General features: G+C 39.4%; 2 protein-coding genes across 2 annotated transcripts; both read right to left on the reverse strand.

Moving 5' to 3' along the window:
- Nucleotides 1-12,324: 12,324 nt before the first annotated feature.
- LOC126666896 (uncharacterized) lies at nt 12,325-13,712 on the reverse strand. The gene is made up of 2 exons (XM_050359794.2): nt 13,405-13,712; nt 12,325-13,310 (listed from the first exon to the last, which is right to left on the reverse strand). The coding sequence occupies exon 2, from the start codon at nt 13,061-13,063 to the stop codon at nt 12,449-12,451; it is 615 nt and encodes a 204-aa protein (XP_050215751.2). The 5' UTR covers nt 13,064-13,310; nt 13,405-13,712; the 3' UTR covers nt 12,325-12,448.
- A 1,492-nt stretch (nt 13,713-15,204) lies between these two features.
- LOC126668468 (uncharacterized) lies at nt 15,205-16,463 on the reverse strand. Its single transcript, XM_050361660.2, has 2 exons — nt 16,196-16,463; nt 15,205-16,118 (listed from the first exon to the last, which is right to left on the reverse strand). Exons 1-2 carry the CDS (start codon nt 16,446-16,448, stop codon nt 15,292-15,294), a joined length of 1,080 nt encoding a protein of 359 aa, XP_050217617.1. The 5' UTR covers nt 16,449-16,463; the 3' UTR covers nt 15,205-15,291.
- Between the last annotated feature and the right edge of the window lie 270 nt (nt 16,464-16,733).

Genomic DNA, 16,733 nt, shown 5'->3' on the forward strand with positions numbered 1-16,733 from the left:
GCATTATCCACATCCGGGAGGAAGAACTCCCCCAAGGTTTACCTTTGCGGTTGATGGCCTTGCACTTGAGGGCGGTCATGCCCTTGGTGCTTTTGCCGAACTCCCTCATCGAGTGGAGGAGGCGGATGTTTCCATACTCCATCAACTTGAGGATGATATTGCTCTACTACATAGTCCTCTTCCCCATGTTCCATGATAACGGGTCTACGATTTTGTAATATTTCGAAAATTTGACATCGTCAATTGGACCACGTGTCAAGTTTTAAATCGCCGGAGTAGCGATAAGGGAAAAATTAAGGAAGGAATTAAAATAAATAAGACCCGAAAAGGTCGGTTAAGAAATTTCAATATGGAAATCTTAGAAATTTATATCGAATAAAAGAGATTTAAAGGAAAAGCCAAAAATTAAGTGTAAAGTCCGGTATTATTAATTATTGGAAATAATTAATAATATAATTGAGATAAATTGATACAAGAATATCGCTGAGAAATATTAAATTTGAAAGACGTATTATTTATTTATAAAGTTTAAAAGAGAATTGGTTAAGATAAAGAAACGAAGGATTAAAAGGATAATTAACCAAGTATATATATATGTAATGATATGAATTAAGGAAATCGGAAGAAGAATCATCGAGAAGATGGAAGAAAGGAGAGGAAGGCGGCGATGATCGTCGGCTCAACGTGGTTTCGCTGTTTCTCGCTTTAATCGCGCGTTCTTTATATCGATTTGTTTGGAATTCAATTCTCTACCATATTCAAGCTTCTAATCAAGGTAAGGAATGAGATTTTGATGGCAAAATAAATGATTAGGGGCTGTTATATGTCGTACCATTTTGGAATGAATCAAAATCATGTTTTATAGTTGTTTTTGATGAAATTGAAGTGGGTTTTGTGTTAAGATGAAGTGGGTACATGTCGAAATGAGTTATAGGAGTGTTTTGATGTCAGAATAGGTTTTGGATCTGCTGAAATCGCGCCCAGCGAAGAGTGCACGACGTGGTGAGCTTCAGCACGTCGTGCAGGCCAAAAATGGCCTGTGGACGATGTGCCCCCTTGATTTTTAGGGGGGGGGAACGACGTGCATAGAGGGGGGGGCATGACGTGCCCCTCCCAAAACAGCTCGGGCACGACGTGCCCTGCCCCGATGGTGACTTCCGGGGGTTCCGATGAGTGAAAAATGGTTCCCGTGAGCCTGAAATGAATATAATATGTTGATGGAACATAATTGAATTCAATAAAAAGGTACGGATATGGTCACGAGTGGCCGGTTAAGTAAACAACAAAGTAATTAGGTTAACGTTTTAGCGAGTGAATAGAGGAGTCACGTTTTGGAGTTAATTGAAAGAGTAGGAAGTCAATAAAAGAAAGAAACTTGGAATTTGGTTTAGTCCTTCATCTACGATTGGCGTTTATGAATTAAACGTTCTGATATTATCATGTAACATTGGAATCGACGAATCACCAGGCCGACGAGCTGGAATAGATACGTGATCGAACGACGCATAGAACCTGCGTGATTGATTAATGACATTGCGATTTTTGGAATAGCGGTTTCTATGAGTTGCAATTTACTTTTGCGTATTATTATAAAAACTAATTTCTTATATTACGAATACTATTATTAAATACATCGTATTTATATGACTTGCTCGTATAAGATACTGTTTTGTTTGACTGATTTGATTATATGAATGATGTTTTATTCATTGCTTTGAATACATGAATCTAGTATGTGATCTGAAGAAACTAACTACCTATTGGGTGTCAATAGGCTGTGCGATCACCAGTACTTGGGTCAGTATAGCGTGTCTAACTTGTCCTTGAAATTTTGAATATATATGATATGAATATGAAAGTTGGATATGTGAAAGATAGATACGAGGTTGAACTCGGTGGAACTATCTTAGGACCCGTATCTAGTGGGTTGAACTCAGTTGAACTATCTCGGGACCCACAACTTGGGATTAAGAAGTGGCATGAGTTGAACTCGGTTGAACTATCCCGGGACTATGTCACGTGGTCGCGGTTGAACACGGTTGAACTATCTCGGGATTGGACCACTCAGATTAAGATGATTCGAAATGGTTACGATGTGATACAAATAAGACGAGTTAGGAGATTAAGATTAGGGTTTCGATCGGATCTATTACTTGAGAATATTGTGCTGTTTGCTTATATCATGTATTGAGTTATATATGTTTATGCGATGTAATATTTTTATAATACCATTAGTAATCCGCATAGTCACTCAGTATTTCCTAAAATACTGACCCCCTCACTCTGATGTTTTTCAGGTAGTCAGAGTCGGATCAGAGAAACCGTCTTCGTTGTGCCAAAAGTCGATTGACTTGAACAGAGTATGAGTTCCTAGAGCTGCAGTAGTCAGTAGGTGTCAGTATAAAATCTGTGAATTGATTTCAAACAGTTATTTTGAATGTAAACTCTGATATAATATTTAATATCTATACTTGTATTATCTAAAAGAGTTTTCTGGAAATGTATTATATATGATATTATGTTTTTATTTGCGAATTTTTTTTAGTAGTTTTAGGCTTCCTACGGGTTCGGAGCTACCACTCCCATTCCCTAGCGCCGGTCTTGGCTCAATTATTTGGGTCGTGACAAATATTCCCGCCTCACACTTCTTTTGAAGCCCACGAGGTTGTCTTGAAGCGGTTGTAGCGGAAGATTAGCCCTTCGTGTATTGTGCATACAGTATAGTTGATCTCCTACACAAACAAAAACAAGCAAACCACACGTCAACCCGAAAAGAAGCAAAAACAACAATAGTAACAAAAAGAGAAAATAAAACTAAGTCGACCGAACTACAACTAATTTCAATCAATCAATAAACACTCGTCACTCCCCGGCAACGGCGCCAAAAACTTGTTGATATAAATACCAACTCGTAGTAAATCCGGAAGTCAGATATCGATGCCACAAGGAATGAAAATAAGAGCGATTGACAAGAATGAATATTAGTTGCTATTCAATTCATTTAGTAAATTAAACAATTGGATTGGTAATTATCACTACAAGAACTTAATTGAACTATCAACTAATTGACACAAATTGCAATCAACAACTTAGAATTAATAACGGTTGTAAACAATAAAGGAAAGCATTTAGGGGTCGCAATTACACCTAAATGTTCAAGCCTACGGGATATGCCAATTTGGCGCCATCGAGGACCGAATCGCTTCTAAAGCGCTACTCCCGCTCTCTCGAGCTTCAAAGAGCAATAAAATCGCATCAAACTAAGCAACAACATCTAGCTCACTCTCGTGATCCTAAACATGGAAGTCAATAAAATGCAATTGATCATTCAACTCTAAGGTCGCCCATTCTCTAATCCGTTCTCGCGGCATCAAATCCTAGGCTCCTAATCTTGCGGATACATTCATTTAGCCACCTCTCGATGTACTAAGCAAACTAACAACAAACCTAGGGTAGCTAATCCTAGGTGGGAATTAAGTATCAAGATTACAACAAGTTTCTCAACCAAACAAGCATATCTCCTAAAGCTAAGCATTCAAGATCTCATTCCAACCCCCAAACATGGGGGATTTAGCTACTCATGGCTAAAACAACAACAACAACACTAATTAATTGAGCAATAAACATTAATAAGTAAGAAATAGCTACCCTTGTAGAACTAGTAATCAAGAACATGAAATAGATAATATAAATTTTCAATAATAAAACTTCAATCTCTATTAAAAAGCTTCAAACATTCAACAATGGAGGAATCTCCAAATCCTATAGATGATTACTAGTCTAAAAGAAGAAAATTAAGAGAATATTCAAAAGCTCATAAATGTTGCATAGCCTAAAAATGAGATAAAGTGGTATATATAGGTGTTACAAAAGAGGAAACAAAAGACACCCACTAAAAGAGTGTTGGGCCAAAAATGGAAGTGAGCCTCTTGTCTTGAAATTCAAATTCTGAGCCATATTTTATGTGGTTCGATCGAGCCATCCACTTATGGGTGAGGGCTCGATCGAGCCTTGTGTCTTGATGGATTCCCTGGATTCATTTGTTCATGGGGCTCGATCGATCCCCTCTTCATAAGTGAAGGGCTCGATCGAGCCCTTCCTTTATTTCCCCAAAGATTGCTCATTTCTTTGCTTTTCGACTCGCTTCTTTTCCGATACTTGAATTCTTCCTTCTTTAAGCCTAAAATGCTACGTATTGCTCTGTTATCCCTGAAATGCTAACACATACAATAAGCACACAAACAATGGAAAAAAGCACATCAATGTATAACAAAAGCATGCGAAATTGACTATTAAACATAGGTGTAAATTGCACATATAAGAAATCCATAAGGTCATTGATGTTCCAATTTAACTTGTTGACATGACGGACATGTTGCTACAAATTCTGCTATGTCCTTCTTCATTCTGTTCCACCAATATACTTTCTTAATATCACAATACATCTTTGTGGATCCCGAATGAATACTGTATGTCGAACCATGAGCTTCCTCCATAATCCTTGGTCTTAAATTCTCAGTGTCTGGTACACACAATCTGGTACCATACTTCAATGTGCCATCCACAATATTGAAATCTTTAGATTTTCCTTTTCGAACTTCATCCATTATACGTTTCAGTTGAGGATCTTTAACTTGTAGTTCCTTAATTTGATAAATCAATGTTGGTCGTACACTTAACTGAGCTAACAAATTTCCAAGATTTTAAACCTCAAATCTGATGTTCTGAACGAACAACATATAAATTTCCTTGACTAATGGTCTTCGCCACACTGTAGTAACATGCACGAGGCTTCTTTTAAATTTTCTACTTAGCGCATCAACTACCACATTGGCTTTTCCCGGATGATATTGTATAGTGCAATCGTAGTCCTTTAGCAACTCCAGCCACCTTTTTTTGTCTAAGGTTGCATTCATGTTGATCAAGGATGTATTTTAAACTTTTTATGAAATGTGAATATCTCATTGTGAGCGGAGCAGTATCGTGGGCCGCTCGCCCAAAGCTTATGGCTTACTTCTCGATCTGGATATGGTTTGAAAAATGGATTCGCCACCTATTTCAACTAGGAAATGCCTTTTAACCGACTAGATAGCCTTACTCGCCTCCGGTAAGACTATCGTGCATCAGACCAAATACTAGGGTTCGCGGACCTCCCCGAGACTCTTGTGCTTGGCTTATCTTTTACCGGCTTTATTTTCTGGACATATTCGTTTTATATCTCATCTCAACAGTATATGCAATTCACAGGATATGAAAGATGTAAATAAACATGTATGAAAGCAGTAAACACGTTTGACGCGCATATGACTCGATCTGGATTGGCATTTGAGGCAAGTAGCAGGTACTCCTAAACATACATCTAATCTTAGAGGTTTCTAGCAAGTAGCATAAGTCTGGCTGTTCAGGATTGATTACATGCACAAAGCCTAAAATCGGATGTATAAATGTGATTGATTGATTTTATTAGGTGAGTCTTGAAAAACCTATACAACTGTTACTACTTTTTCGTATTAGTCCTACGATGTCTAAGTGATGGGCTGGATTTGCATTAATGGGCCAATTTTAGGTGATTAGTCCTTTAATCAGTTATTATTGGATTTGGATGCTTTTGGAAAGCAGTAAACATTGCTAGCATGCTCAGAGGCAGTTGGATATACATACAAGGTCAGAGATACTTTTAAACCTCGTTGACTTTGAGGGCCTGGCACTCGCGCGGGTTTTGACCATCGGTCTGGTCAGAATGGGCTTTCGGTCAGACCACGAGAGTTGTGAGTCTCGTCGATCCGGTTCTAATGGTTTGATCCGGAGTTGATTCCAAGTTTGGGTTAGCCCAAAATCGGGCTGGTTGGCTGGGCCTCGAGCTCATGGCCCGGTTTTATACACTATGTTACATATATGGGTTTGGCCCATTACAATATAAAATTTGATTCTACACTAAATTATCTACATCTGGGTTCAAACTGGGTCTGATTTGGAGTCAGGATGGGCCCGGAAACACGTTTTGAAGATCGAATCGAAGTTTGGGAGATCTGGAAGCGAATCTGGGAATAGGCGACAAGGACGAACACGGCGCCAGTGTGACTGCCGGTGCCGGCAGGATGAAGTGGCGCCGCTGCCACCTTGTTCTGGCGGCGCCGCCGGTTTGATTGGCGGCGGCGGCACTGCGGACAGCAGCAACAGAAACAGTTTCCAGCATTCGTTTTTTAGCGTTTTTAGCTCGCTCGTTTTTGAGCCTGTTTTTCATGCAAAAAGAGGTCGAAAGGCATAAAAATGAATCAAACATTTTAAATAGGACATGCAAGGAGTATTTGCATCATCAAAACTATCAAATCGCAATAGTTATTGAATTTAGACATATTATGTCAAATAGACCTGTAATTAACCTAAACATGCATTTTATGTAATTTTAGTGTCTAGATTTCTGGATTTAAGCATACAAAACATATTAATTCATTTATTAACATGCTTCCTAGTTAATGGTCATGGCAATCATGACAATATTCTTAAAATCAGCAATTATGGCAAACACATAATTCAAGAAATTTATAGTAAAATAGCCTAAACGTGCAGTCTAAAAACATAAAATCTAGCAATTCTAAATAATCATGGAAAAAAGTGATGGAAAGAAGATTAGAGTCCTCAGAGGTACCGGTCTGAGTCCTTGGCTCGTTTACTGGCGAAGTGGATGCGAAATCTAGCTTCGAATCTGTGCAGGGCTTGCATTCTTGGAGAATCAAAGCGTTCTTAGTTGTTTTTCTGGACTGGATTGAATCGATTTTCTGTGTATGTGTGCTACAATATTCGGATATACTAGGGTTTTTAGGGGGTGGTCAGTTTTTCTCTTCTATTTTATAGGGTTTCTGTGCCACACCTTTAGTCAGGCTGGCTTAAGGCTGTATTTATAGTGATTAGGGGTGACCTAGGGTTTCCTAGAATCTTCTAGAACATTCAAGAATATTCTAGGGTGAAAGTGTGTGAAGTGATAAGTTTTTAGGTGTTAAGATTAGTTTTAAACTCTATTTTCTAGATAAATTCGTATTAAGGATTAATGGCTAAGTAAAAGATGGTAAAAGTGTGTTTTGGTGCCCGAAAGTGTTAAAAAAGGTTCCTCGGGCCCTATAGGTTTGGTTAAGGTCAATTTCACTCCGTCAAACTTGCAAATTGGCCCATAAACTTCTAAGATATGGAAATTAGTCCAATTTCTAGACTTAGATTACAATTTTTTTGAATTTTAATGGGCTATTTACGCCTAATTGCGTTTTAATCCTCCAAGTTTGCAGCTGTGCACAGATTACACCTGCTTAGATTCCAGCAAGCAAATCGAAAGCTCTTCACCCAGACAGATTTCTCTGGGAATCATCATTGGACGCTTCAGTTCCTTATCACTTTTTACCTGTCCGAAAAATAGGTGTCTACACTCACACATTGCACCATACAAGTAATGCCTTCAGATTTTCAGCGCAGCAATTACCGCTACTAATTCCAAATCATGAGTCAGCTAGTTCAATCCGTGCTTTTTTAGCTGTCGAGAAGCAATGCTATTATAGTAGACTATAAAACCTTCAATTCTTTCAGGTGAAGATAACACTAGAGCCATTGTCAAACACTCTAGTAGTGTCTCAAAAAATCCTGCACAAATGTGGAATTCCCCAAAATATTTAATTAGCAAATTGGACCACGTATCCAGTTTTCAGTCGCCGGAGTGGCGATATCGGAAAGTTTTCCGAGAAATTAAAATAAATAAAGTTTTTATAAATTGGTTTCGCGAAAGTAATGAGGCGGAAATTAATGTTATATTTCAATTCTAAAGTTGAAATTGGAATTAAAAGGAAAAATGTCAAGAAAGGTTCAAAATAAAGTTCAAGGACTAAAGTGGTAATTTAGCCACTACGTCTCGAAAATGGAAATTTTAGGTTTTGACGGGAAAACATTAATATCGAGCTTCTTATTATTTATTGGATATAAATAATACGTATAAGTTCTAATAGAGGAATTAATTGATTTAGTTATGAACTAAATCGAACAAAAGAAAAGTTTACAAGTTATATTATGTAGCAAGGAAAGAGAACAAGGGTTATAGCAGCCTTTTTGCCATAATATGTAAAAGGAAAATTATGGATTAGAGGAGGAAGAAAGAAGCATCCAGAGAGTTAGAGAAATATCGATCGATACCGTCGTTTCGCCGCTGCTTCTCTGTTCGACGTCTGATTCGAGCAATTTTTGCGGCGATTTCTTTAGAATCGGAGGCTCTATCTATCCTAATCTTCAAATTAAGGTAAAAATCTCGAAATTTGGTGTGGAATTCGAATTTATAGGCTGTTTTTAAGCGGGATATGGAATTTAACGTTTTTGGATCGTTTTTAGCGTTTTTAGAGAAGCTACGATACGGGTTTGATGGAAAAAGGGATTGAGTATGTGTGTGGTGCGTAGGAGCACGAAAGGGCGCCCGGAAAATGGATTTCCGGGGGCTGCACATCTGTGTGAGAACGCACACCGAAGTGTGCGGACCCACACCGCAGTGTGCGGACGCACACATAGGTGTGCGGACACACACTATTGTGTGCGAACGCACACTTAGGTGTGCGAACGCACACCAATGTGTGCGGACGCACAGTGCTCTTGTGCGGCTGCACAGTGGGTCCAGAGGACCAAAATGGACTTTGTGCCCAAATTGAACGGGATTTCGATATTTTCAAATATTAGACCTAAAGACGATTAAGAACCCCGATAATTTAAAAAGTAAAGTTTTAGCTCGACGTTTTCGATGATTAATGATAACGAGAAACGTTAAGAAGTTATACGATTCTCAAATGCGAGGAGCAGTATTCGTTAAGTCATAAATACGACTAAGAATTATTGAGCACGTGAATAACATTAAAAATGAAATTAAACCCTAGAACTTAAAAGTAATATATATGTAAAACACGAGATTAACATCTAACTATTAAACGTTAATTAATATGTGTCAGACGTGTCAGCGAACAGAGAGGTTAGTAGACGTGGGATAGCGAGAGCATATCATTACATCGACCACGTCATTGATTGGATAGCGATCACTGTGAGTTGCACTTTACTTTCGTGTATTACATATTAAAGTTGTTTAATACTATATTTTATATATACGTGGATTGTTTATATGCATCGCATTATATATGATTTGATTAAATATTATATGTTTCTATCAAGTTTATATACGAGGAACTAGTATGCGATCCGAAGAAACTAGCTACCTATTGGGTGTCAATAGGCTGTGTGATCACCAGTATCGAGTCAGTCTAGTGTGTTTGCATTTGAGAAATGATTTGATATATACATGTATGATATGAATATGAATACGAATTTCGAAGTCAGACAATGAATTCGATACGAGTGAGCACTCGGTGACGGTGTAGTGTGGAGTCCCTGTATCTAGTGAGTTGGACTCACACGTTGGGATTAAGAGATAGGCCATGATCGATGAGGTAGAGTATGAACACTCCCGGGTCGGACCTTTTGTATCAGTATGATTTGATTATTCGAAAGATGTGTCGCATGCTAGGATATTAGTTTCGAACGGATCAAGTACCTGTTTATATGTATTATTTTATATTATTGTTTCCTTGAAATGCGATGCTATGTTTTTATAATAATACCGTTAGTAAATGAAAACTCACTCAGTATTTTCCCAAATAATGACCCCTCACTTTGATGTTTTCAGGTGCTTAGAGTGTGGACCTAGTTAGAAGCCAGTTTGGAATCCGGAAGTCAGCTATGTATGTATAGTCCTCTGACTTCTGTGAGTGCTGCAGTAGTGGTCTAGTGTTGACAGAGTCGTAGCCTAGACAGCTGTACATTTTGATTGTACATATCACTTGTTGTCTTGTTTATATGTTTTGTATGCTACATGTATTATGTCTTGTTCGCGGCCCAGTTGCCGGTGATATGTTTTGATACACTAACTTATGTATATAGTACCGCGAGACCAGTTCGTACTGGGTACGGTAACTAGAGCCCGCGAGGTTTTGAACAGTTAGTGTAAATATTTGGTTATATGTTATATATGTGTATTTGCTTCCGTTGTTTGATGGTTTTTTATTTATTATTTGCAAAAAATAAATAGTGATTTGAGGCTTGCTACGAGTTCCGGAGCTACCACTCTCGTTCCCTAGCGCCGGTTACGGCTTAATAATTTTGGGTCGTGACAAAATGTCCTGTAGTATGCTGCCAAACACAAGAAACTTTGTATCTCAGTGACTGAACTTGGTCGATTCCATTCTACCATAGCTTCAATCTTCTTTGGATCAACCATAATTCCATTTTGAGATACTATGTGACCAAAAAATGCCACCTCTTTTAACCAAAACTCGCACTTAGAAATTTTTTTATACAACTGGTGCTCTCTTAAAATCTAAAGCAGTATTTGCAAATGATTGGTATGTTCTTCTTCCGTACGCGAATAAATCATAATGTCATTGCAGACACCTATTTTCCAGATAGGTAAAAAGTGATAAGGGACTGAAGCGTCCATTGATGATTTCCAGAGAAATCTATCCGAGAGACGAGCTATCGATTTGCTTGCTAGAATCCAAGCAGGCGTAATCAGTGTATAGCTGCAAACTTAGAGTATTAAAGCGTAATTAGCCGCAAATAGCCTATAAAAATCAAAAAAGATTATAGTCTAAGTCCAAAAATTAGACTAATTGCAATATAATAAAAGTTTATGGTCCAATTTGCAAGTTTAACAGACTGAAATTGACCATATCCAAACCTATAGGGCCCCATAAGCCTTTTTTTAACACTTTTAGGCACCAAAACTGACTTTTATCACCTTTTTAATTAGCTAGCAAGTCCAAATCCGTATTTTAAATGTAAAATTCTAAGGTAAATAATTTAGAGATAATCATAATCCTAATGATCTATCACTTAACACTTCATCAACCTTGAATCAAACTCCAACTAGGTAAAACGGTAAATTAACTTAAAGCTAACCCTAGAAACTCTAATTTTCCCAAAAAAATATAGCATTAAGACAGCGTAGCCAAAGGTTGTAATAGAGCACTAAAGACCTTAGAAAATTCGACCCCCTAGCAAAACCCTAGCATTGGCCGAACCGTCACACCACACACACGCACAAAAATCACTCAATTTCAGTCCTAAATACGCTTTAATTCTCTAAGAACATAGCCCTGCCCATATTCGAAACTGGATTCCGCATCCTTTTTGCCAGCAAACGAGCCAAGGACTTAGAACGGTACTTGTGAGGACCCTCAATTCATTCTTTATCACTTTTTATGCCATGATTTATTTGCAATTGCTTAATTTTGTCAAATAGGATGCATGTTAGCTTATTTTTGTTGTTTTTGCCATAATTGCCAAATTATGTATTCTTGATGAAATTGTCATGTAGATTCAAAGATTTTATGATTATAGGCTATTTTAATACACATTATATGCTAACAATCCAGAATTATGTCAATTGTACAACTTATAATGCATGGTATGATGTTTTTAAGCTTGTTTACCTAAAACTGCCTTAGAAAAATTCACCACGAAATAAGCTATTTTAGTATTTTAATTAGATGTTAGACACTTTAAATCAATCTCAGTATGTGGTTTTTGCATTCCTTGCAATGTTTTTAAAACTAGACCGGAGATTGAACCGGCTTCAAAGGGGGGTTCATGGTTCGACCGGTTCAACTGGGTTAGCTCGGAAATTTTAATTTTTGATAATTTAAAATAATTTAATTCAAAAATATAAATAATTTATAAATATATAAATAAAAAGTATGATAAATTATTTTATTAAATTTAATTATACAAAATATAATAATAAATGTTGGCAATGACCATTAAATTTGGTTTTTGTTAATTATTTCCGAAATTATCACCCAAAAACTCATAAATCCCATTTTATACCTTCCAGACCGCGGAACTGTTCCGCGGTTTGTGTAAACCGCGGAACAGTTCCGCGGTCTGTCCTACGTGGCTCCTCGCTGGAGGAGCCACATAGGCAAAAGCAAACCGCGTAACACTTACGCGGTTTGCATTGCCAACGTGGCAAACCGCGTAAGTGTTACGCGGTTTGCTTGTGCAGCCAGGGAATTAATTCCCTGGCTGCACTGATTGGGAGAAAATTCTCCCAATCATTTTGATTTTATTTTAAATGATTGAGAGGTTTTCTCCCAATCATTTAAAAAAAATTTAAATAAAAATTTAAAAATGAGAAAACCTTTTATTAAAAAAAATTTACGTTTTAATTGTTGAACTTTTTAAATTTAAAACATTTGAATTAGTTAATTTTTTTAACATTCTACAAAAATAAAGTTATAAAATACTACAAAATAATTATATTAACAAATATTCAAATATAATTTATACTTCATAACAATAACATATTTAATAAACTAAAAATTACAAATTAAAAAAGATTACTACATCAGATAATAATGTACAAAGTACAAAAAAGAAATCACCTAGGAGTCCTATCGTCATATCTGCTAGTTACCGGGAGGTTCGAGCGCAAGTTGTTTCTGTTACGGTTCGCCCGACGGCCTGTACTGATGGTGAGGTAACGTCGACCTGGGCGACCATCACCATCTCCCTCTCCTGCATCGGCGTCCTCGTCGTCGGCTCCGTCGTCACCCTGCTGGTCCTGGGGAATGGCCGTACTCGTCGTTGCTGGTGGCGGGGTAACAAATTCTCCTTGTTGGCGGAACATCATCGCCTCCATGCTGTCTAGACCTAACCAACTGCTACCATATGACAGAAAGTCTGTAGTCCCAGGTGTCTGTGGAAGTCCCTGTGAAGCTGGAAAGTCCTGTGTACCCTGTGTAGGCTGATCCCACTGCACCTGAAAAGGAGGCACCGTAGGTGGTACATAAGTAGGCGGCGGTGGAACAAAAGGCGAAGAAGGTCCTGGTGGCACTGGATATGAACACGACCCCTCAAAATAGTGATGTGCCGAATCCCCGTAAAACTGGCCAGAAGAAGAAGGAGGACCCGATGAAAAGGATGGCGGTGCAGAGCTGGACCCCGCGTAATAGTAATGCCCTCTGAAAGGATGAAAAACCACTGGGGGAGGCATAGGATCAGTCGGACGCTGAGGTGGTGCAGGGGGGGTGACGCCGCTGTCGCCGTCGATGTCGCAGTGTAGTCGGATCTATCGGCGCGTCAGGTATGACTGGTAGTCGATGCGGCGGTATAGAAGGCTCGATAGGGGGCGATGTAACATCACGGCGGTCCTCTCTAGTGCCTCTCTGTGTGCTGGCTGCGAACCGCCGAAGCTCAGTGTCAACAGGAGCATCCCTACGTACACGCTCCACAAAATCGGCCTGCAAATAAAGATATAATACGTTAAAAAAAGTAGAAAATTAACCCACAATTTATTGATTAATTAATTGAAAAACATATAATTTAAAAAAATACCTGTGCTCCGAGCTCAGCGCCCTGTCGTGTGATCCAGCGACGCGTGACATACCGAAACCAATCCATATACTCGGAATGATAATGAGGTGGGTCCTGGAGGGGCTGTCCTGAAATTACAAACCGGAGCCGGTCGTCCCACACACGAATGTAGTGAGAGTGTGTCTGGATCCAAGATGAGCTGCTCTTCAGGGTAAGGGAGTGTAGTGAGTGGTCCTGAAGTGGGGCGTCTGGAATACCCTGCTGCAATCCGAACTGCTGCAGAACTCTGTCTGCCTGGTGCCACTCCACAATATGAAAATAAATAAGTGGAACCGTGGCCCGCCAAAAACCGCGCCCATCTAAACAATACGCTGGGATAGTGTCCAGCATATCATCAGTGTACGGCTGCCAGATAAACTGCATGTATAAAATACAAGACATTTAGTATTAAAACATTCCCACAATGAGCTATTTAACATACGAGATAATAAAACCGAAACATAATTTCTTACATCTTCGTAGCGAGATGTGTCAAGCCGAACACGGATGTCAGGCAGCGAGTGTCGAGCCGCACGGCTGGCGTTTCTCCGGCCTCCCCATCTGTTATTCAAGAACAACAACACATTAATCCGTCAATATTTAAGAAATAGAATAAAATTAAAAAATATTAAATAACAGTAAAACACACCTGTCGCCCAGTGGTCAATGTGGTGAAATAGTGGGATCGGCAAGAGCGGGAGCAATAACTCTAAGTCGGTCCAATGCCCACAACTGCAGTATCCACAACGGCCCGCCCATGTTGCGGCGATTCGCAGACCGCAACGAACATGAGCAAAGCTCGTGATATAAGTAAGCCAGTGTCGCCGATCCCCAGCTGTAGGTCCGAACTGCCGCCAAGTCCTCTAAAAGTGGAAGAATCCGTAACGAAGTCTTTCCACTACCGAGGTCAGTGAAGCACAATCCTGTGACAGCGAGCAAGAGATACGCCCGTGTGTACCGATGGACAAGCTCGTCAGTCGCCTGGTCTGGTAATGCACCGAAGTCGGGAAAACTCTCTAGGATCCAAGAAGTCTGGACTGTGGAATTTGCAGGCTTTTTAGGATATCTGCCCGCAGGAATCCCCAAAACCCTCTCTGCCACTGCAGCCCAATCATGTACAATACCTCCTGTAACAGCATGACCGTCTACTGGTAATCCGGTCTGAATGGCCACGTCCTGTAGTGTAACCGTGCACTCTCCGCCGGGTAAGTGAAAAGTGTGGGTCTCCGGCCTTCACCTCTCCACAAGGGCTGTGATCAGCTGCATGTCGACGCTGTAGTGACGCATAGCAAAACAGCCTGCAAATCCAGTAGGCTCGATCATCGACCGAATACGGTGGTCCAACCTAGCGAACGGCAGAACAGCGCTCCTTCTAGTCGTACAGCTAGCGCGAGACAGAAATCCCTCGTCAGATCCCTGAAAAAAATAAACATTGAGTTAGTTCAAAAATTTAATTAAATTGCAAACGTAACTGTTGACAAAAAATAAGATGCAAACGTAAGTTACCGTGCCATCCCAGACATCCTGAGAGATATGGTCATGCTGTAAAAAAAGTAGCGCCGGTCTTTCATGACCCGGCTGCATGTGATCGTGAGCAGCTGCCATGGCTGCAATTTGTTCAATACAAATTATTAAACAATTAAATCATAATAATATCAAACACTTGTTCACAAATAATATGAAACAATTAAATAAAAATAACTTCATCAATTATACGGTCAAGTAAAAGTGTTACAAGAGTTTGTTATTTAAACTAAATAACTAAACAAACACAAAATAGAATGAGCTGCCAGATTTTCAATTTTAATAGAACACAAATGGAATTACAACATCCTTAGTACATGATAAATGGAAACAGAAATTCTCACATCACTGAACTCTAAAAGGACATGAACTAAGGTTATGACCATATGTAAGACATCTTCTACAGTAGTTGCTATTCCGCCTGTCCCTAAATGTCTGGTCCATTTCATTCCTACGCCTACTCTCAACCGGCCTACCTTTCTTCCTCATCCACTGTCTGTTAGGAACAAATGGAATTTCAGCGGAATTGATCCAACGATTTCGATTCCATAAGGGTTCAAATGAAACAGAGCTCCACGCTAAGATTCCATACTCGCATTTGTAATACCATGAAATGTAGTCACGGTAGTTCTCTCCATATTGGTTGCAGGCAGCTATCGCATGGGAGCACGGAATTTTCCATTGTTGAAATTTTCCACAGGTGCATGTCCCGTCCAGTAGACGAACTTGCTGTGTATTGCCACCCTTTTGTCTTACATTGTCGCACTGGGTCAAGACATTGAATACCTTCTGTGCCACGTTGAACTGTGAAGCCGTATGAGTCTTTGACTTATTTTCCCAAGTCTCAATTCTGTGTGCACAGACTGGAGTCCACATGAAACCGGATGCCAACCACATTTTATAGTCGTTCACATGCTTAATGAATACGGAATTGACCTTGTTAAATATTGCTTCCAACATGGCTGTGATAGGGAGCCCCCGAATGTTCTTTAACATCGCGTTGACCGACTCAGCGTAGTTTGTTGTCATCACACCATGCCGCATTCCAGACGTGTCGCCACTCATGCTCCATTTTCTAACATCAAGGCGGTCAAGATACGCATAACCCTCAGGTGAATCCGCCTCTATCAATGACATGTACCGATCTCTTTTATGCTCTTGGTATGCGCGTCCTACACGTCGATTAAACCGTCAATATTTTCCCATCAACCAAAAATTTATGTATTATATGAAATGACAAGAAAATTACCAGCTTTTTCAGCAAGCTTTTTGAGATATTTTTTCTTGAAGGCGTTGTGGAAGTTGCTCACTAGGTGTCTAATACACCACTTGTGGGTATCACCCGCCCACTCAGGCCCCTCCATGGCACTCATAATACCGGAGCCGCGATCAGATATGATACACACCTTTCGCTCACCCAAAACATACCTCTTCAACATCCTCATGAAATACCTCCAGGATGCGGCAGTTTCCGACTTCACAATGGCAAAAGCTATCGGCATGATGTGATTGTTCCCTTCAATGCAGAAGCAATCAACAAAGTCATTTCGTATTTTCCATATGTGTGGGTGCCGTCGATGTACACCACAGGCTTGCAATACTGAAAACCCTTCACCACTGGCTCGTAAGTCCAAAACATATGCTTGAAAGTTCTGAATTGTGGATTGTTTTCAATTGGTGTACCTGTGCATACACCGTTATTAGTAATTATTAAATCGAACATATTTTTAATACTCGAAATTTTTAAAAAATTACCGGTAGCATGCCAGACTGTCCTGAGATTAGCA

This window comes from Mercurialis annua, linkage group LG2, assembly GCF_937616625.2.
Source record: "Mercurialis annua linkage group LG2, ddMerAnnu1.2, whole genome shotgun sequence".
NCBI classification, from domain to species: Eukaryota; Viridiplantae; Streptophyta; class Magnoliopsida; order Malpighiales; family Euphorbiaceae; genus Mercurialis; species Mercurialis annua.